A 21,324-nucleotide genomic window follows, 5' to 3' on the forward strand; every position below is an offset into this window, starting at 1 on the left:
TCGAACAGTATCTTGCTTAAAAAGGCCATTGGGCATTATATAATTATATATATATATAATTATATATACATATATTCAAATGTTGAATATCAAAACGCTAGAAACAAACATTGGCAAATTAAAAATAGGATTTGCTTAAGACAATTATACCAAATTTAAAAATGGCCAAAACAAAATATCTAATACATTTCAAAATGGTCCCGATACAGTTCAATATACACCCTTTTTTTTTTTAAAGGAGGGGGGGGGGAGAAGAAAATATAAGGCAGCAGACAGGAATGAAATATAAATAACCTTACATTATGTACAAAAGGGAGCGGGCTGTGGCCACTAAAGAAATGGGTCCACGGACAAGAGAAACAGGAAAATGAAGCGATAGGTGGACAGCAGTGAGTGCAGTCGGACAAGAGACATTAAGGACATTTAGAAAGGTAGACAGAAGAGAGAAATTGGACTTCCACTTTCCTCAACTCTGACGCTCTAATAACGGAGACCCGGTTTGACTCTCCCAGGCATTCAATGCAGGAATAAAGAGATGCAAAACAGGGGAAACTGTCTGGTTTCCCTTGGTTTGCATAAACGCTGCATTTGTATTTGTTGTGGATAGAAAATAGATACTTTTTAATAGAACATGTGGGTACCCACAAGTGATTACTTCTCATGGATACCCCATTTCAGTGATATGGAATGAAGTAAAGCCGTTCAATCAATATGGAATTCATTTAAAAAGTGATCTCAATGTTAGTTTGCGCTGCACAAATATACGACTAGAGGGAATGTGAAAGGGAGGATTACTGACCCCACTGGTTTTGGCCCTATTGATTAGTCAATATTTGCAGGTTGTAATTAAGGAGACACATGCAAGTTCAGGGAAATACACGGCAGCTTTTATGATGGCAATGCCTGCACCACATATTGTATGCATAGATTTTTTTAAACCTACCAGTGAGGCACTTCTTGAAAGTTTAGTTTAATATCTAAGTAGTGGGTTTCATGGGTTGGCACAGTGTCATGTGGTACTGTCAAATTACACTGAGACAAAATCACATGACCCAAACACACAAAAAACATATAATTTAAGCATGGACAGAACAGCCAAACAAAAGCATCCCCTTTTCTATAGATTGAAGACCCAATAAGTGAAAAGGTAAATAAATGAAGAACATAAGAGCACCTAACTATTTGTGCGGGCACTTGTGATGCTTTGGAACAAAAGAAGACCTCAGATGACGATGACTATGCACAAGCAGCAAACATTTCTGTGACTGGTCAATCCAAACATCAGCTACTTTTAGTCCCTACAGAAGGCTTAACTCGGGGCTTTTAGCTTCAATTCAAATAGATAGTTTTCATGTTTCATTATCAAGGCTATATCATCATTCATATTTTAAGGGCTTTGCTTTTGGTGCAAACAGAAAACCGTTTTGATGCAAAGCAAGCACCAGAATTTGGTTGTTCTGTATTAAAATCTTCATAACATTTTTTTAAATAGCTTGAAAACTCTTTAAATTTTTTTTTGAATATCGTGGCATTAAAAGTGATTAAAATCCAGGAAAGGAATGATATCCGGATACTCCAAACAACTCCAGCTGAATACTTTTAATTTGTAAGTGGGTTTTCTGAGCTGACTTGGTCAGTACCTGAAGCCCTGCTGCTAACTGTCGTCGTTCATCTCAATTTGAGAGCATTGCCTCGATTGGTAACTCCCCAGAAAAAGAAAAAAAATGTTTTAGTGTCCTAAAGGGACAGCCATTAAAAGCAACTCTGCAAACATGGCATGGGAATCTTCACTATCCAAGTAACAGTTTATAAGGAACATGTTAGCAACAGCATTCATTTTACGAGAGACATTCTTCAGTATCTGTATTCATGGTGGGAAACAAAAGGAAATCAATCTTTGCAATCAAATTGTGACAATACAGCGTGATGTGAGGCTGATAAAGAAGGAATAATACACGATTTGATTCAGGCAGACTCAAAAGGAAACAAAATAAATGCTCAATACAATCTAAGAGAATACTGACATGTGTCTGTAAACAAGTGAAGAAATATGCTGGCTGTATAACATTACGTTTATTTGCAATAATGGAGTTACCCGTTATTGTGTCGTTTGTGATTTGGCTTTTCAACGTGATCATTGCTTCAGTAACAAGCTTTGAAAGAGTAAAAAAAAAAAAAAAATTAAATTCAACATAAAATCTTGACCAATATTCCTAAAAATGTATTAAAAGATTGGTATTTATTTCCATATTTCCAATGTCTTATTGTAGTCAAGCAGTGTGTTGGCTACAGATCCTTGAGCAGTAAAATTGCTTTCTTGTCCTAAATCTCTAAACGTGGTCTCTGACTGAAGGACTTTGGCCTCCTGTAGACAGACGACCGTGATGTGAAAACAAATTGGGTCTTCTGTCAGCCAATGCTAGTTTAAAAAAAAAAAAAAAAAAAAAACACAGGAAAAAAAATGATGTTTGTTTTGGCATTAACCTGAGTTTGTCAGATACATCACATCATTGTGAGTGAAATCTGAAACTGTAATGTACGAATGTCTAGGAGTGAAAAGGCCTGATTACGTCTGTAAGTGTTCTAAGTCGGCTAAAAACTCATGTTGTCACAGCAGGGCTCTGTTCAAGCCAAATATATTTAAAGTCTCTATCTCAAAAAATAAAAATAAATCCAAACATCATCACCGTGACCTTCAATTCTTCTTTTTACATTAGCCTCCAAATGATTAGATTTATATTTAATAAAGTACATTACAGGTGCCACCCGAAAATGCAGCCAAACTCAAAACTGTGTCTGAACCCAAAGTAATAAGATGCAACACCTCAAGTGTATATACATATGGGGGAGGTTGGAGGAAGATGGAAAGCAAAATAGGTGCAAAGGGCTATAATAACAAGATCAATATTACAAAATATTCAAGAAGGCATCGCAGTCATCTGTCCCATCTGCGCTGTCCTGTCCTCCAGGCCGAGGCCTCTGACCACTTTCCCTGCGGGCAGTTTGTCCCATCCACAGATAAAGTTGTGATGACTTTTTTTAAACTTCTTTTTTTTTTTTTTTTAAATCCATCAGATGGGAATATGCAGTTTTCAGCATGGCAATGTATATGTGTGTTCTGGTGCGTGCATATGTTTGCATGAAGTGTATGCAGAAATCCATCCATCCATCCGTGGCAGGTCCCTACTTGAAGTTGGCGTAGTCAGAAAAGGCATCGATATACTCCTGGACCACTTTGTAGCAGAACTCGTATTGCTCCTTGGGAGAGACGAGACATGGACATTTTTTATCAGTTGGGGCTTTTAATGTCACATTTCAATCCCTTAAATTCTTGATCCCTCGTATAAAAAGTCTACCATGCAGACACGTGTACAATCAACAGCTGTAGTTTTGTATAAATGAATCACGAAAGCTCCTTAAACATTGCTATGGACCTAGCATTTAAAAACAACCTCCATCTATCCTCATTTGACAAAGGTTCAAGAACATAAAACCCCATCTTGAAGACTAAACTAGCTCTCCATCAGTGGTAATACGTCAGGCTTTTGATGTATTAACTCAATCTGTTGCTTCTTAAGGGAAAAGGAGTAGGAAAAGGTCACTCATTTGTAAGGAATTGTGAAGAGGGGCGAATAAGGTAAAATCGGGTTTAAAAAGGCGCCTCACCAATGTCTGCACCATGTGTGGTCGCTGCAGTCTGAGGCTCTTGACCGTCTGGAAGACATCCAGGATGCCCTCCGCCTTCACCCTCTCCAGGACCGTGCTTAGCGCACAGAAGGTCCCCGTCCGGCCAGCACCAGCACTGTGCACACACACAAGACAAAATGTAATCCTTACCATACACAATCATACGCACTAGAGGCTTTGTTGGGAATGCACATGTTGAGGGAAGCATTATTTCTGGGGGCTGTACAAATCCCAAAAGGAAGAAGAGAACAATTATTCTAAGCTGTTTTTTCCTGTGATTTAATAGCCGCAACAATTTCCCCCGGACACACAGCCGCACACTTGATTTCTAGCAGCCTTCCCCACATTCCTGGTACATACAGGTTAAAACAGCAACACACAGAGGTAAGAAGACTGTGCATGCTTTACCTGCAGTGCACGGTAATTGGATGGTTGCCAGACTGCTGCTGTTGTTTCTGCACCGCAGCAATTATGTTGATCATGCCTTTGCCGTCAGTGGGGATGCCCACCTCTGGCCAGCCATGAAAATGGAACTGACGCACCGCTCGAGCTTTGTTCTCCTTTGTTGCAGATGGGCAAGGGCAAAGGGGAAGAGATTACAGAATGTTTAATTAGTAGCAATGTAGAGATTGATGTTGGTGTATAGTCCGTATTGGCTGATCTATGCACTAAAAGTTGGTAATATTGCTGGACCCCGCGGTGTGCCTCTATCCGGAGCATCCGCTTGATTCATTGAGTCCTTCCTTACCCTGTTGTTGGTGACCAGGAGGTCACGCACTGTGTAGCTCTCGCTCTCCTCCTCCCTTTTAATCTCAATGGCGATGTCCCCATGGACCACCACGCCATCACTGGGCCAATACTGAGCACACTTCTCCTGCGTGACCCATAACGAAGGTGGTCAAATTACCACACATAACAGCAGATAAGATTCTGAACACTCAAAGGAAATCTAAAATATGAATGTTTTCTAAAGCTCTGGATATAAAAATGATTAAATCCTCATCTGATGTTTATTAAAAGAGAAAAACTAATTCCAGTATAATCACTAATTTATTACATGAGTAAAATACACCGTGTTGCTATAAATAACGGCCATTAAAGATGATTTCCTGATATTTTTGCTCAGTTTATGAATGTGATACAAGACCGGTGGCATCTAGTTAGATGAGTAAATCATCTAATATCAATATTTTATTTCAGCCAGTTATTGACCCGATATCTAATACTTGTGGTGGTATCCGAACACATCCACACAGACACACACCTGCCCTCTCTCCTCCAGCTCAGTGAGCATGACTATGGAGCAGCTTCTCCACTCCCAGATCATCCTCCAGTAGTCCTCTATGGTGTGCTGGAGGGGGCCCTGGCTCGCCATGTAGGAGTCCTTCTGACGGTAGCCCTGTGAAAGGAAGTGATCCCCACGGGAAAAGAGAAGAACGACCGGAGGATACCAAAATGAAGAGCCGCAGGGAGAGAGGAGGCCTTTAAAGATCCGATCGATTGCATGCATTAATGAAACGAAACGATCCGCTCTGAACCAGGTGCTTCTTCACTCACATCAATGAAGGAGGCATTGACGTAGTCGGTGTTCTCCTCTCCTCGTTTGACTGGAATGATCACTCTGTTGAACTCGTCTGTTTGTGAAAGGAGAAACATGAACTTTCATTGATGAAAAGCTGATATAATATATCAGGGATTTAATTATGTGCATTACAGCGTCCAGGACTTTGTGTGTACGCATAACCGCATCACTCACATGGAATGATCTGTAGGACTCTGTTCTTCTTCATGTTTGCGGGTAGGTTGCCGGTTCTCATCTTGTCATTTTGAATCTTGATGGAAGTCAGCTTCTAGAAAATTAGGAGACCACAACATAAGGCCTAAAATATGACAGAGGAACTCCATTTACCTATTATTTGTATGTGAATGGAAGGAAACCATTTGAACACAAAGGTATGACTGACACACACACACACCTTGAATTCGGCCTCCAGCCCATTGCAGCCCGCTCCAGGTGAGGGGGAGTAGAGTTTGGCCAGGTGGGATTCCAGTGAAGTCACCTCCAGCTCTGTGTCTCCGTACAGGTAGTGCTCTAACAATGCCTGAAAGATGAACACGTACTGCATCTGTGGGACAGAGGGGGAAAGGTGAACAGCAAGTCGAAAATAATCACAAAATGATCATTAGACTGAAACTACTGCATCGGCGGAGAGGCCGTCACTGGACTTACATCCGTTTGGACCATCTGGCAGCGCTGGGCTCTGATCCTGGTGACGAAGCCAAACACGTCCACCTTTCTCTCGGAGTTCATCATGTCCAACATGGCATCGATCACAATGAACGTACCGGTCCTCCCGACACCGGCACTGCCAAACAGACAGACACATGAGCTGTGTGCGCCATGCCGACAAAGACAAAAGTAAGAGTGCAAGCTTCAAACCACTTACCTACAATGGACCACAATGGCCCCGGCGTACTGGGGGTTATAATTCTTGACTTTCTTGAGGAACTTGAGCATGCCAATAGGGGTGAACGGCACCCCAAAGTCTGGCCAGCTGGTGAAGTGGAACTGGGTGACGAGCCTCTGGGGCTTCTTCCCAGAAACGTCTCCCACCTGTGAAACCAAATCATTGACCAATCCACATTCAGGGTCATTTATGTGTTAATCAATTGCCACTAAATCTAAATGACAGCACATCCAAAGTTTAAAATCTACTTTCAGTCTGCAGTGTGAGCCCTGATAGTTGATGAAATGAGTTAATGAGTTGATACACACTACCCTTGCTCCTTCTTGTGCATGTGTGGATGTTGAGCACAGAATAACCCACAATAAGAAGATTTGTTACCTGTTGGATGCAGAACTTGCGGATGGTGTAGTCCACCAGAACCATTGTGTCTTCTACAGACACACGAATGTTCCCATATGTCCAACAGCCCTGGTCCGGCCAGTACTGGGCACACTTACACTGAAACAGAGCGGGTGACTAATTCAATTAATTTGGGGGTTTGGGAAAAGAGGGCGATAACACAAATTAGGTTCTCCCAAAAAAACGGTAATCTAATGACAGAAGTAGTGCAAAAACACAAAGAGTAAGCCAAACAGAATTTGAGGAGTAAGGCTATAAACTTTATGAATAAAGACATTAAATATAAGGAGATGATATCGTTTATAAGTATATAAAGTTTGTGTATTTAGAGGTTCCTCCTCCTCATCCATGCAGCTGTCCTACCTCTTTTCTCTCCTTCAGATTGGTCACCATGACAATGGTGGCTGTGTTCTGCTCCCAGATCATCCGCCAAAAGTCATTTACCGTTTCCTCCTTAGGCCCTGAGAGACAGAAACTCAGAGGATTAATGAGCTAATAAACAGTTAGTTTGATGTTAAATGAAAAGACAGAAGCATTTTTCCGGTGTCAATACAGGAAAAATTCTTACCTTGAGCTGCAATAAACTTATTCTTCTCTTGGTAACCCTGCAAAGAAGGTGGCCAAAATGAGACGTTAGGATGACCAAAAAAGAAGAAGAAATGTTTTTTTTGTGGTTGTTGCAAAGTGCTGCACTTCTACAAACATTTATGAAGGAGGCGTTGACAAAGTCAGAGTCTGGCACTCCCTCCAGAGACGACAGATGCACCCTGGAGTGATCATCTGAAGGAGGACACAGGACACATGAGAAAAAAAGACAAATGAGAGAGGACTATAATGACATATGCTCCAATACAGGTTGTCCATTCGGACCCCAGTTGATCACTTTGGAAGTCGCAGATGAAAACTCCCTTACAGTGAGCGCTGCCTTATTTACGCCCGTCAGTGTCACCTGCGGTTACTCACAAGGCAAGATGTTGACATATCTGTTCTTCTCCTTATTCTCTTCTTTGGAAGCAGCATCGCATGATGCCTGAATGGGGCACACCGGCAGCGCCTAAACACACAGAAAACAAGACACATTTCCTCTTTGGGTCTCCATACCATTTGACTAATTATCTCAAGTACTTTTCATCCATTAGTTCACCATTTCAACTTCTATACTAGTGTGCTAACTAGTTTCCATTCAGCCTATTATAGTCCCAATAGATGGTTATTGGGACTATAAATGTAATAGTGATCGCCCAAATCATACTTTCCTTGGATTTAAATTGGTTGAGCTCTAATTAGCTTTTGATGTACCTCCTGGCAACTAGAATAAAATCTGGGTTGCAACTGCCTCTGGATGGGACTCACTTAACGAGGCTATAGGGAAATGGGTTAAAGAGGAATGGTGGGCTGAGCGTCATCACAATGTGTGTGTTTGAGTGGGCCATACATTAAACTCCTCCCTGAAGAGCTTGTTGTCATCTGCCATGCGACGGTTCATTTCTTCCTCAAGTTTGTCGACATGAAGGGGCGGGTACTTCCTGTTTGTGCTGGGCGACCGGGCCAATAGCGGGACGCTCTGGAGTTCTGCGCCCCGAAAAGCAGGAAGGGTAGGAGGAAGGAGATGAGGAAAGGAAAGGGTGTGGCCAACCAGGTGGAGATAAAGACAAGGGAGAATGTGGTGAGAAACAGAGCTGTCCTGCATCAAGCGACACTGAGTTCATCAAGATGCCCAGCAGAGGGCAGTGTGCATCAACACTGACATGTGAGGGAGCTCGCTGCAGCCCTGTTGGTTAGGTAATCACAGGGAACAAAAGCCTCCTGCCAACCTCAACCACTGAGATGTTATCTCTTAGAGAAGCAAGATTAATCAATTCTTATCAGAAAAAAACTCTGACTAATAAGTTTGGTCAAGCTGGCTGAACATGTTTGCCGATCCGACCCAAAACAAATAAATCAGATCCATGCATACGCAGTCACATCTGTCGACACACACACAAACCAACGCTTGCGCACTAATGCATGTGTGGGCGTTTTACCTGTATCATCTGATCTACCATTGGTCAGTCGGAAGGAGTTTGAATGGCTTCCCGCCTGCTTATACTTCTTAAACCTGTCAATCAACACAGATCAAAGTGCACGTTAACGCACGTTAACACACACACACACACACACACGCCAATCAGTCATTGCCATGGTAACAGGAGTCCCTTGGGCCTTCTCCACAGGTCTCAGGCTAGCGTGCTGTGTGTAACATCAACTGCACTTCACCAACCTGAGCATGTAGAGGATGATGATGATGAAGATGATGACCAACAGGGAGGACAGGGCCACCATGACAGCTATGATGGGCATGTCATCAGACTGGTCGTTGTCTACATCAGACACAGAAAGAAAGATAACAAATTGCTTGTATCAACAGCTGGTTTATAAAACAAAAACACAAGGAAAAAAAAGACGTCTTAATACTTGAGGCAAGTGAAAATAGTGACATTTTTATGTTATTACAAATAAACTTAGGGCATTGAATCTTTTATCAGGAAATGTTAAAGCGTTGGGGTAACCCAATTCTACGGTTTCTTGATGGTGTGCATAAAACAAGAGACAGCCCTCAGGGGCTTTACGAAGCTAGGAAGGAATATAAAATTAGCTGAACAACAAGATAGAACTTGTTAATTGGCGAGTTTTAGAGGTGCAGTTTAGATTGAGTCAAGCGGTTACCCTGCGTTCAGTCATTCTGCTAAGCCATGCTGACCGGTTGCCAGTTTGTATTCAATGTGATTGGTATGGATATCAAAAAAAACAACAGATCTCTAAGACAGATTTTCACCCAGTTAAGATGGGTAAAAATAAAATGCTCAGGCTGTAAAGTGACCTTTGCCTTTTCCAACACCAGCCTGCATCTTTCCTTTCAGCAGTGGTTGTCCATGTTAATATTTCATGGCCTTTCCAAGGGAAAAGAAGAAGTAAAAACACAAATGGAGACGCAGAGCGTGTGCAACAGGTTGTGCTTTGAAAAGAGCAGGTAAAGTTTAACTGAGGGTCAGACCTTTTAACGGTTTCTAGGACCGCTTGTGCCTGAGATGACAGCAAGCGGGGTGATGTTATAAAATACTAAATAATTTAGGATTTTTTCTGGGAATTATACATTCATTATTTAGAGTATAAATATTCAACTTAAACCCAAAAACTTTATTGCATTTGTCATATACATACATGTGTGTACGTATCATTTGACCTCTGTATTTAACCCATCCGTAGCCTTAAAGGAGCAGCGGGCTGCTGTGAATCGCCTGGGGAGCCACTTGGTGTCCAGTGTCTCGCTGAAGGGCATCTCGACACGAAGACAACACGAGCCCGGAAAGGAACCGCAAACCTAAGTAAACAAATGACCCTCCGAGCCACAGCCGTCACAAGCCAGAAAGCGCGGCATGATACCGGCTGGGGGCTACGAATTAGATATTAAATGGACCAAGTTAATCTGTTCTTTGTGATGACACAATAGCTGACCAATTTGTATACGTTTCCACCATGTCCAGGAGTCGCAGGCAATCCTACAGCCTTTTCTCTGGAACCTTTCTGTGCAGCACCGAACACAAAACACGTGAGATTTGCCCGGGCAACACCTGCAGCTTGGTGTACAAAAATCAGGCTGCTGTTTGTGCGCTAATGACCGGCCTGGAAGACACATGGGGCCACAACAAAAAGAGAGAGAGATTTTTCTAGAAAACTGCACCGATGCAGCGACAGAATCAGCTGTTCCCACGAACAGACTCAAAATTCAAGAAAGCTCTCAACGTTGCAGGCAAAATGTGCTGCAAAGAATGCAACGTTTCACTTCATGCTCCATATGCACTTTCTGGGGAAAGTAACTTGGAGTACTGCCCAGTTACGTTGCATTTTCAGGCACAAGGACTTTTCAGTGTGTTCACCCTGGGACAATGTGTACATTGAACAGAATGGGAGCACAACAGGCTTTGGGTGTCAGGTGGAACTGACACAGCCTTGACGAATCTAACATCATCTAGAACTGCTCACAGCTCAACACACGAGGTCCACAGGCAGCACGACGGAGACAATAGAGCGATTACATAACACCTACCGACCCAAAGTGATTAGGTTGTGTAATGGACATACCGCATCAGCAGGGCGGGCACATCTGTTGTATTCATGTTGACCACGAGTGGATTGCTCATCTGAACTTTTAAGTACACTTTCAGAAAAAACATTGTACATTAAGCTATTTCAAATCTATGAAATACCTGCTTTTAATTTCAATTTAAAATCAGTCAGGGTCATTCATAAGCAATATGTGTATTTCTCTATATGGCATGCAATATGAATAATTAATGTAAAAGACACTGGTCTAGGTCATGTTTCACTTTCAAGGATATTGCTAGGATGGTCAGTGCACAGACACAAAGCTGCAACAACAATAAAGCTCAATAATAATAATATCCCCATAAAATAAATACAAAAGTTGAAGTCACTTTTAAAAATAAACTCAAAAGCAGCATTTCATTAATTGAAAACAATATATAGATATGCTCCCTCCACATGGTTTGTATTCACATAAAAATAACAGCTTTTAAAGTGTCTGGGACATGTAGTTGCTCCTCTGATTATTGTGGATGAATGGTCAAATGCAGCTATGACACGTCTGGATATTTCCACCGCTGCTACAATGGACCCTAAAAGCAGAAAAATGTCTGACTATCTAAAATATTAAAAAGGTTGACTATTGACCAGAAAGCTTGTCTATCTGTTGCTACTGCTTCACCAGGCTGCACGAATAACACACAGCTAGATGGAGCAAAGAAAAACGCCCTCACAATCTGTCATGTTTATCTTTGTATTCTCGTCTCCACATAACCTTTTGCGTATGTCTACATTCATTAGGTCCTGTTCACACGTTATATTAAAATCTGTCTCGGATGATCTGATGACAAGCTGCAGCAATAAATACGTGCTTCATTGCACCCGATTTGTGCCACCAAGTCATCTCTATACTCTGGCTAAATCCCTGACGCGGTTGCATGCAGTTGACAAAAAAAAAAAAAACGCTACATCCACAAGGCATTTTTTGTTCCATTTTGCAACAAAGTAAAATAACGGAAAAAAAAGTAGCCAAGTACAACACACAGTGGGTTGTTTATTTCCCCCACACTTCTCTGAATGACTCCTATTGAGTGCAGTGAACCACGTTCTACCATTAAGCTGTAGGTTTTAGGCGCACACAGGGTGACAACAACACCCATGCCATGCTCAGTAGGTGTTTTTCCATTCAAAATAACAGTGAGTCACAGCCTCTGGAATCGCGACACGTCTTTTGGCTCGATGGCACTCGGGTCCATCGCGGCTACCGCTTGTTGGGCATCTCTGAGTCTTCTACGATTTCTCCCCAACGTGACAATAGAATGAGGAGATTATATTAAGGTCAGTCACTTTGCTTTTTACCTCCGGAAAAGGAGTCACCAACGCTAAGGTGTCCTCACACGAAAACACCGCAGAACAAGCGCCAACACTCACCGTGCGGGCTGGTGTCTGAGGTGAACCCCATTCCAGGCTCCGTGGTGGTGTCCGGATCCACGGTGAATAATCCATCCCAAAAATGATCCGGAGCCGGGGTGTCTGTAGGGACGCCGGTGGTGCCGTTGCCTACCCCAGCAGGGGTGGGAGGGGAGGGGGGCTCGTTGCTCGCTGGCGCCTGGGGGGCATCGCTCGGGGCTGGAGGGGAAGGAGCTGGGACTGGTAACAGCCGCCCGCTGGCGTTGCGACCGACCGCTTGTACCTCGCCGGCGGGGCTTGTGGTGGTTTCTGCGGTTCTCGCTGTCACCGGGGTGACTGTGGGGTCGAGCGTTGTGGGTGGGCCTGGGGGGGGCCGTGTGGGTGCGACTGTAAAGTTGAGGGAGGGCGCAGCAGGGGGCCCGGTAGGTCTGGCCGAGATATCTGGCGGACCTGGAAAGAAGACAGGGTGCAGGGTGAGGAAATGTTTTTCACCGTGAGCTTTTTCACCCGACAAGGCGAGTAAGTTAAGGGTGTGAAAGAAGAGCGCATGACCCGTACTTGTGATAGGGACATGATCCTGGGCCGTGGCCCTGAGGGCCAGACCGAGCAGCAGGAGCAGGGGACACACACCCATTCTGCCCTACAGGAGGATGCACCAAACAGCATTAGTGAAAAACAACCAAAAATCTCATTGAAATCAATCAAAGTTTACTCAACCCGTTTTTGTAATACAGATCAAGAGATTTGTGAGTTCTATAATCCCTTATATATTTTAATTCCACATGCTTATTTTCTATTTTCTCTTGCATTTGAAATGGATATAAAAAACGTGCATATCTAAGCCAGTGTGTGATGAAAGCCGCTTACCTGAAGAAGCGAAGTTAGCATCAATCACTCATTCGTACCGCGCGGTCCTAGAGCGTAAACAGAAGACCTTCTTATTTTTCCGTTTATTGTCTTGAAAATATATCATTTGTAGATGAATGATCTAGAAGAGGATTGTTCTGAGACACACAGGCAGAAATATGTGGACTACTCAGAGAGACAACCGAGTAATTTCCAATGTCAAAATGAATGAAGTATGAAATCAAACTTTAGGTAAAAGGCAGGTTAAACTATGTTGAATTAAAATGACCCCAAAATGATGTGTGACTTTGAATTCAACAATAAGAATAAAATATCCAATAAGAAAACAGCTCTTTCTTTCAGCTATTTCTTTGCAACGCGGTTTAAATCTTAAAAATGTGTGAACGCCAGCATGACCCAAACCGACTTAAGCATCCCAATTACATTCCTGCAGAAACAGTGATTCAGCTCTGAAGAAACTCACGGGGCTGGAGGCGGATGAGCCGATCGGGCCAGACAACACGCGGACCCGGAAAAAGCCCGACGCCGGACACGCGGTCGGCCCGGTGGCCTTTTATATAAACCCGGCGGCACAGCGAGGCTGCCGTCTCCCCGACTCAACTGTCAACGCCCTTTGACCTAATCCAAAAAAGCGTGACCCTAGTATAATCCAGCCCGTCTGCCTCTGTTTGCACAGACTGCGGCGCTACAACACACAAACGGATGCTTTACGTGGGGATTATTGCATCAGTGGGCAGAGGATAAGTTGGGCGCTAAAAGCTCTAATGATGCCAGTTGCCAATCGTCTGGCGTTTTAAACCCGGCTCATCCGTTGCAGTGCTTACACCCTGGTTTTAGCAGAGCAATGTTTTGGCACGGACAGCGGCCTGAAATGGGGCACGATGATCAAGTTATGTCGTCAATGAGGATGCGATTAGCCTACAAATCCAATTGTTGCCATCCCCATCTCCCGGTCACCCAGCCTTTTATTTTATCGTCTCTAGGTCTCAACACAACGGATTGTCAATTCTTTTCTCAATTAAACAACGAATTGTTTACGAGACACTGGGCAAAGGCCCTGAACACGTCGCCACACTATTGCAGGACTGACACACGCAGACAGACAGCCATGCACAGTAGCGTCCACACCTATGAGCAAATTTTAGTCATCCGTTGACCTAAGCTGTGTGTCGCTGACACGGGGAGAACGTGACCCCGCCCCCCCCCCCCCCCCCCCCGTACAAGCGCTGGCCAGCCCTGGAACGCAACCAGGCCCCCTCTTGCTTGTGAGGCATCAGTGCCAATCACTGAGCCCCCAGGGAGCCCTGTTGCAGCACTAACTGTGTCTATAATCAGCCAAAATGCAGCCTTTTTACGTAACCCCAAACGGCACCGTTCACGACTTCAAGAGAGCGCAGCTACGTCGATGTGCCCGACAAAGGCTATGCCGTTACCTGCAGAGTCAGTTTGTACAGACTTCTAAAAAGTCAGAAATCAAAAAAGGTGCGTGCTGCGTCCTGCCTGTCTGTCTGCCTGTCTGTCTGGTGATATCGACGTGAAAGAGATCCCCCGCTAACCTGACAACCACATCAAACCGAAAAGCCTCCCCTTCAGTGCTTATTAAAAAGGGAGTGACTCAGCTATGACATTTTTTTTTTTTAAAGAACAAGCGCTGTGATCAATATGGTTTTGTGTGAACTATCACCTGAAGGCCTCTGGCATGCGTGTTGAGCCTCATTCCACATGATAGATTGAGGATGTTCACGTCAACACGTTGTTTTTTTTCTTTTCTGGTGGGGCAACCTTTTCTAACGAGGCATGACTCATTGCTCTCTGCGTTACCATCCAGGCAGACTGGATGACATGTCCGTGTGAGGCGTGTTAGTCGGTCCTGTTGCTAACCATCGCTTCACAGATGCTGCAGGAGCCCAAGGTATTTTTTACCTAGAGACTGTAGACCCCTGGCGTGCGTCTCCCTGGGGATGCTTCCTAATGCGTTTCAGCCTCCTGAGAAGCAGCAGCCTTCCAGTGCGTAAATGCAGGACTTTCTTTTTTCAACAGACTTAAACTTCGGTAGCGGACATCATTAATTTAAGGGAGGTACACGGGCAAGTGCTTCTATTTGTGCCCCTTTTTTGGAGCTGTCCACTCTCACTTTTAAAAATATACTCCATTGCTGTAATTCTCACACACACACACACACGTTTGTTTTTAAAGGAGAAAAAAGAAAAGAAAATACCTACATTTGCTGATCTGATCTTATGTTTCATACAGAGACTTTAATTAATAAATATCTTTTCCTCTGGAGTCAGTTTCCTTTCAATCCAGTATCCTAGTCGGCGAATCGGTACAACCGAATGAAAGTAAGTAAATGTCTTTCCAACAGCTTTATCACACTATTCCCTGCAGAGCAAACATGTACTTCCACATGTATAAGTCAATGGATGCACACAAAGGTTGTGCTGCCTGTGCTTTCCTGACTTTGGGCTTGTGTTGTGCAACCACGTATTGGTACATTTCTCAAGGATGAGCAGACCGAGCGATCCGTCGGGATAAAGTGCCAAAGTGCAACAAAAAAAAAGACTGCGACAAGCAACACGGATCAATTGTACGATAAGAAAAACAACACAACAATGTGACTTGTTAGCTTTTGGTGGAAACTGAAATTATTTTTTCATTATTTCGTCATGGACGTATACATTATTATAAGCTTGCTTATAAGCTTGCTTGAATGACACTGCGACTAAAGACTAAAGCAAGAACTTGTCTAACTTTGAGGCTGATGCACTCAGTAGAATGCCATGTTTATTTTATTTAAAAAAAACTCTATTGCTTGTATTGCAATTAGCATTAGCAAACAAAAAATGGTCACTTTGACAAATTCATCTGATAACATCTATGTCTAGACAACAATAAGATATCATATTATAAATGAAACTTATCCCCCATCATTGGTCAAATCAAAGTTCTAAGAAAGTACGTTAAACTGTGTGTAACTTGATGCTAGTCAATCTAACCGTACTATAATACGGGGCCTGTGAAATTACCCTTGACTGACAACCACAACATTTTGAACATTTTCTGATGTACTCAATTCACAGATTAACCAGCTTCCCTTCAGGAGGTGTGATAACCAATCTGTAGTTCAACTTGCATATTTGGTTCAGAACTATGAATATCTTTATGCACAGTACCAGCCAAACTTTTATTTTTTTACATTACGGATATTATCAAGTTATTGTGTAAAGAAGGATGTGCTATTTTCTTTTTCAAAAGTTGGACGGTGCAAAGTATTTCTTAGTAACACAAATAAATCACTATACATACCAACAATAAAAGCAAAAGATAATTTAAACACAGACACATGTATCAAAATACATTTGAGTATATCATTCAGATAAAATAATGTTGTCTAACCTCTAAAACCAATGAAGACACCCAGATGGTGCTCAAAGTGAGGAGCCAGGCTGGACTACTGCAGACCTCATACGACTTGTGAAAGGGCTGGGCTGTTCCCGTGTCACTTCATTCACACAGTGAAAGGAACACTTATAGGTAGAGTATAAAAGGAAGTCCAATTACATCCCCATGACAACCAAAAGGCCAAGACGCAAGATCAACGCAAGCCACTCGTTCAATGTGGAGAGTTCCCACTCGAGTCTGTGTAACTCAGCGATGCTTTTGCATTTACCTCTGACCCAAGGTGAAGTAATAAGTATCTTTTACGAGTGTACGGATAAATGAATGAACAGCTCAAGAGGAGGACGGAGCTCACAAAAATAAATCTCTCGGGGGGGGGGACTACAACCCTCAGGCTATTGTGATCCTAATGCATATGTAATCCTAATGTGGCCGAAGAGAAAACACAGCAGGAATCCTCTCTGTTTAGTACCAATAATTACATTAATTCAAAGAGGGTACCTCCAAAGCAAATGAGTGGGCTGGAAAACCAACAGACAAACCCCACACGCCTTTGCTGTCATGACACCAGCAGTGGCAGCCAAGGGAACTTGGCATTCATGCAGAGAAATATTTCCCTCTGGCTTTCTGCAAGGCATCCTGCTTCTCCAGCGTCAGATAATGTGTGTCTGTCTGTCTCCATTCATGGCATATTAATACTGTTTCTATGTCTTGAGAGGGGAGGGGAGGGGAGGGGGGCGCGACAGGAATACTGTGAATGCCTCTCTTGACGGGAGACTGAAGCGGAGCCCAACCCGGGCCCGATAGGACTCCTGCACTGAAACAGACCACAGATTATATGTCCCCAGTGCCACATACAACAGCCACAATCCTCTGGACTTCCCTTTCTGGGGATACTACTCCCCGCCGGTGTTGTTTCTGTTCCTTTTGGCTTCATTTGTGGGCTGCGGAGTTGATGAAAAGACGAGGAGAAGCCGGGGATTACTATTCTGGCTAATCATGCAGACAAGAGGGGCCGCCGCGTCTGTTATTAAGCCTGTAACGATGACTTGGATCAGAAAAAAAACTTCCTTGTGGAGTTGAGTGAAAGCGGCGAGTCACCGAAGCCGTGCTCCGTGACTGCTTCATGGCGGGGTTTCTCACAGAGCATGCCAGGGGCCTCTCAGGCTTTCCCACAATGGACACAGAGAGGATGTGGAGGCGCAATGCCTGGCCTCCCCACAGAAGCCACAGCGACCACTGCGCGCTGTGGGGCCGGAGCAGACAGCTCAAGGGCCACAACAAAACCGGATCCCGAGCTTTACTACCAAAATGTAATTTCTGGTTCGAGTCGTGTCAATAGCACCGGGTGACAGAAGCTTAGCAGCTGTGAAAGTTGGCGTCAAATTCCTGGTAACGGTACTCGTCAGGTCCACATACTTCATCCAATGCCCCATTGAAAGGTTTTCACTGTGACAGTTTAAGACTTGTGGCGCCTCTGGTGTTCAGACCACGTGAAAGATTTACAAAGTTTGACTTTGTTGAGCATGAAAAGTTGATCTATTTTTAGGAAAAGTAAACTGCAAAAGGTCCTAAAGCAAAAATAGCATAACAACACTAAAAAAAAATAGTTACACTTGTTACTTAATTGGATAAATGTATTTTGACACATTCCACAACGGGTATTATGGAAACACTTCCAACAATATGGAGCCCAGCTTAGCAGGAAACCGACCAGGTAGATTACCTCGCTGCCCCTGAAGGCGTTTTCATATCACAAGAGGCCACACCGTCGCACTTGTTCCCTCCTCTTCCTCTGAAAGAGATCCAGGATGGAGACACAATGGTTTGAGACAGCAGTATTGTGACACAGTGCATCTCCAAAACCTCTTCTGCTCCACGCCCAATCCGTAGGTGGTGCATTCAAAGACTACCCAGTCTTGCAAAAATCACCTTTGGAGATTTCTTCACAGCAAGAAGGATCTTGCTGGCTCGAAGTGCAAATCTAAATATTTATAGCTACGGCACTCGACCGCTTTTGAATCCGAACTGAAATTGACCTCAACGTTGACGGCACTGTTTAAAAAACAGCACATAACAGATTCTCTACGGGAGGACAAACCGGACAATATCGCAACGTGATTAAACGGGGCATTTTGCGTAGAATCTCTTTCTATAAACAATACGAGACAATGATTCAAGAAACTGTGAAGTATGGAAACATTAACATGACTGCTAAGACGTACTGTATAAACAATCAAAACGATCTATATCCCCTAGTTAAAGGTACAGAGGCAAAGCCTACAATAATCCATTGTGTGCAATAGTGTTGATATAGTTTTGCCCAACTCTCCCCCCATTCATCCACAAAAAAAAAAGACATGTAATGTAACCTCCAATATTTAGTGCGTTCTTTGCTGACCACCAACATAAATTGTGAAGGAAGAATAAAGAGGTAGGAGCCAGATGTTTACCAAGCTGGATCACATGAGAGTTCACACGATCAAAAAAAGAGAAACTTCTCAATCATCTAAAAATACCTCTCGAAATACAAAATCCGACACAGCCTTTGAAGTGCAATAAAAAGACACACTCATCCGTCACAGCCGTGGTGAACCAGAAACATTAATCATCCGATATCGGGGGGGGGGGGGGGGGGGGGGATGTAAAACAAAGACTTACTCAGAGATTTCAAGGGGTTACATAACGACTTCTACACACTACAAAGGGAGAAAACAAAGTCTGAATGAAGTCTTCCAGGTTGGGCTGGATATTTCATTAATCAATCATTAGTCATCAAACAGGTTAATTTCCTGTATTGTGCAAGAAATGTCGTGGAGGCCAAATGGCACACCATACGTAGCTGAAATCATATGTTGCCGTAATCCTCTAAACACAGCTGCTTTGCCTCTTGGATGCCAAATTGCAGTGCTCTTCCACGGCAAAATATGGAGGCCCAACAGGTCCAACAGGACTATTTCGATCTATCCTTTATTCTTATCTCTGCAAACTAGGCCAATCATGAAAAGTGTGGTGCGAGGATCACTCAAGACAGAAATAACTCCCTTTTCTTAAAATAGGATGGAGAAGATATGGACGGAGTGAGCAAGATGACAAGCAGCTCTGCCAGCCAGCACGTTGGGGAACGTGTCCTGGCCTGACGGGGGTCAAGGAAGCCCTGTGTGCGCGGCGCGAAAGAGAGGTCACCAACGTTTTCGGGGAGGACAAGATGACAGCACAATGTGCGGTGGACATGTGAAGCAGCTCAGCGGATTGCTCCAGACGCCACGGGTCATGCTCCAAGTGGACATGGCAGGACGCTTTGACAGGCATGTCAAACCAGGCTCGGTCATGCCTCCTCGGCCCGGCTGATCCCACCCTTCTTTTTTTTTTTTTCATCCAGATGTGATGTTCTCCCCCTTAATGTCAAACCCTAACCCACCTTCTAATAAGCGAAAGAAGTCATAACTTGCAGTCCAGGTGAAAGTTTTAGTAGTGCAGTAAAATTCCAACAAACCCGAGCAAGACTGATAGGGTTTGCTCGGTTACACACAACATACAAAAAGAGGAAAAAAAATGAGGTTGTGAAAGGGGAATGCACACTTTAGAGACTCCGTGTCAGGAGTGCAGAAGAAGATGTAAGACAAAGCAGCCGCTGTGATTTGACAGGGCACAGATTACATGTTGATGTTAGGGCGACCTAATTCCTGTTGTGGATCTCATGGACCCCCCCCCCGCCCCCAACTCCAACCCCAACCCATCCGCCAGCTCACCACCCTCCTGGAAGGGGCCACAACAACGCGTCGATCGATAAAGTGTAGTTTGCAGTGAGACAACCTGGATCCCCCGCTTTGTTCCACGGCATCCGCGTTCGGCTCAACAACCACCCGGGACACAAACCTCTGACTTCTGAAATGTTGGCGCACTCATCTTCAAGCACCCGTCGCTTCGGAACCGCTTTCGCCCTAAAAAAAATATTTAAAAAAAAAGGAAAAAAATCCCTCCCTGCCTCCGAGCTACTTGCGAAATGTTGAAGCGTTACAAAGAGGTTAGAAACTACTAAAGCAGAGCCCGGCTCCTCGCAAGGGGGCCGCGTAAAGTACCCCTGCGAGGAGTGTGTGTGTGTGTGGAGGGGGGGGGGGGAGAAGTGCTTGTTTGCGGGTGACACAACGTTACGGCGAGAGGAAACATGCTGCTACAGCGACATTGTAACAAGTGGGATTCGGGCTTCGCGCAACGAAAACAAGAAAAACTCACCACAACTCTTTATCGTCCAGAGGAAGCCTGAAAGGGAACAAACAAGTGAAGCCAAGTGGGAATTTCTACCCCTTCTTCGCTTCCACGTTTTTTTTCAACCCCGGCCCCAGTCTACGCACCCCAGGAACCGAGAGTCTGCGCGGGGTGGGGGGGGGGGGGGGACCTGGGCGATAGCAGAGGAGGGAAGCACGATCCGGGACACACGGCCAACACTTCGCAGTTAGTTAATGTGCTTAATCCAGGCAGGAACAGCTCCCCCCCGGAGAAAAATCCTTGATTCGGCCTGATTTATCGGCCCTTACGCGGGTACTTTCTAAACCGCCCTAGGTGTTAAATCCCACGGTTTATCCTCTGTATCCGGGCGCGTCGGCCGACTATCCTAGTCCGCCATGTTGTGTGTCTGTCTGCATAGGAAGAATGGGAAGCGGACGGCAAATTCCCAGGCCAGGCCTCGTCTCTTCTCCGCTGTTTCTCCAAAGGGCGCAGCGACACCTGCTGGCCGAGACGGAGCCGACACCAAGCACACTGCAGCCGGGCGATGCGCGCGCCGCGCAGGGGTCCACGAGGGGCCCCCAGACACTGTTACATAAAATGACATGTGATATATCATTCCTATTTGGGCTGAAAATGATATTCATATAGGAGATGATAATCAATGTTTTCTCCGAGATAAGAAATAGAATGAAAATTGAGTGTTCAATGTTTGCTTGTGAGCTTTTACAAAAAAATCCTGCATTAATAAATTAAATTATTAAACAATTAGAATAGAGTCTGT

At 44.1% G+C, this 21,324-nt stretch overlaps 1 protein-coding gene across 2 annotated transcripts; it reads right to left on the minus strand.

Moving 5' to 3' along the window:
• Positions 1 to 2,181: 2,181 nt before the first annotated feature.
• On the minus strand, positions 2,182 to 21,019 carry ptpra (protein tyrosine phosphatase receptor type A). 2 transcript variants are annotated; one of them, XM_037491240.2, is made up of 22 exons: positions 20,550 to 21,019; positions 12,915 to 12,961; positions 12,606 to 12,687; positions 12,069 to 12,497; positions 8,815 to 8,914; positions 8,579 to 8,652; positions 7,990 to 8,126; positions 7,518 to 7,608; positions 7,258 to 7,334; positions 7,123 to 7,159; positions 6,918 to 7,015; positions 6,534 to 6,671; positions 6,135 to 6,301; positions 5,918 to 6,053; positions 5,664 to 5,813; positions 5,444 to 5,537; positions 5,245 to 5,321; positions 4,952 to 5,086; positions 4,436 to 4,561; positions 4,096 to 4,247; positions 3,667 to 3,802; positions 2,182 to 3,258 (listed from the first exon to the last, which is right to left on the minus strand). In XM_037491240.2, the coding sequence occupies exons 2-22, from the start codon at positions 12,933 to 12,935 to the stop codon at positions 3,184 to 3,186; spliced, it is 2,532 nt and encodes an 843-aa protein (XP_037347137.2). In that variant the 5' UTR covers positions 12,936 to 12,961; positions 20,550 to 21,019; the 3' UTR covers positions 2,182 to 3,183. The 2 variants fall into 2 exon arrangements, with proteins under 2 accessions (XP_037347137.2, XP_037347138.2); XM_037491241.2 differs by having other exon boundaries at positions 6,534 to 6,653; positions 20,550 to 21,017.
• Positions 21,020 to 21,324: the final 305 nt, after the last annotated feature.

The sequence above is a fragment of the Pungitius pungitius genome, chromosome 8 (assembly GCF_949316345.1).
Source record: "Pungitius pungitius chromosome 8, fPunPun2.1, whole genome shotgun sequence".
Lineage (NCBI taxonomy): Eukaryota > Metazoa > Chordata > Actinopteri > Perciformes > Gasterosteidae > Pungitius > Pungitius pungitius.

What these genes read in the sequence shown, in the direction of transcription:
- ptpra (XM_037491240.2), bottom strand. Translation starts at nt 12,935, where the DNA reads ATGCTAACTTCGCTTCTTCAG. An exon ending in CTCAGACACCAGCCCGCACG is followed by an intron (nt 8,915 to 12,068) that starts GTGAGTGTTGGC and finishes TGTCTGATGTAG; the next exon opens with ACAACGACCAGTCTGATGAC. An exon ending in ATCATCCTCTACATGCTCAG is followed by an intron (nt 8,653 to 8,814) that starts GTTGGTGAAGTG and finishes GTTGATTGACAG; the next exon opens with GTTTAAGAAGTATAAGCAGG.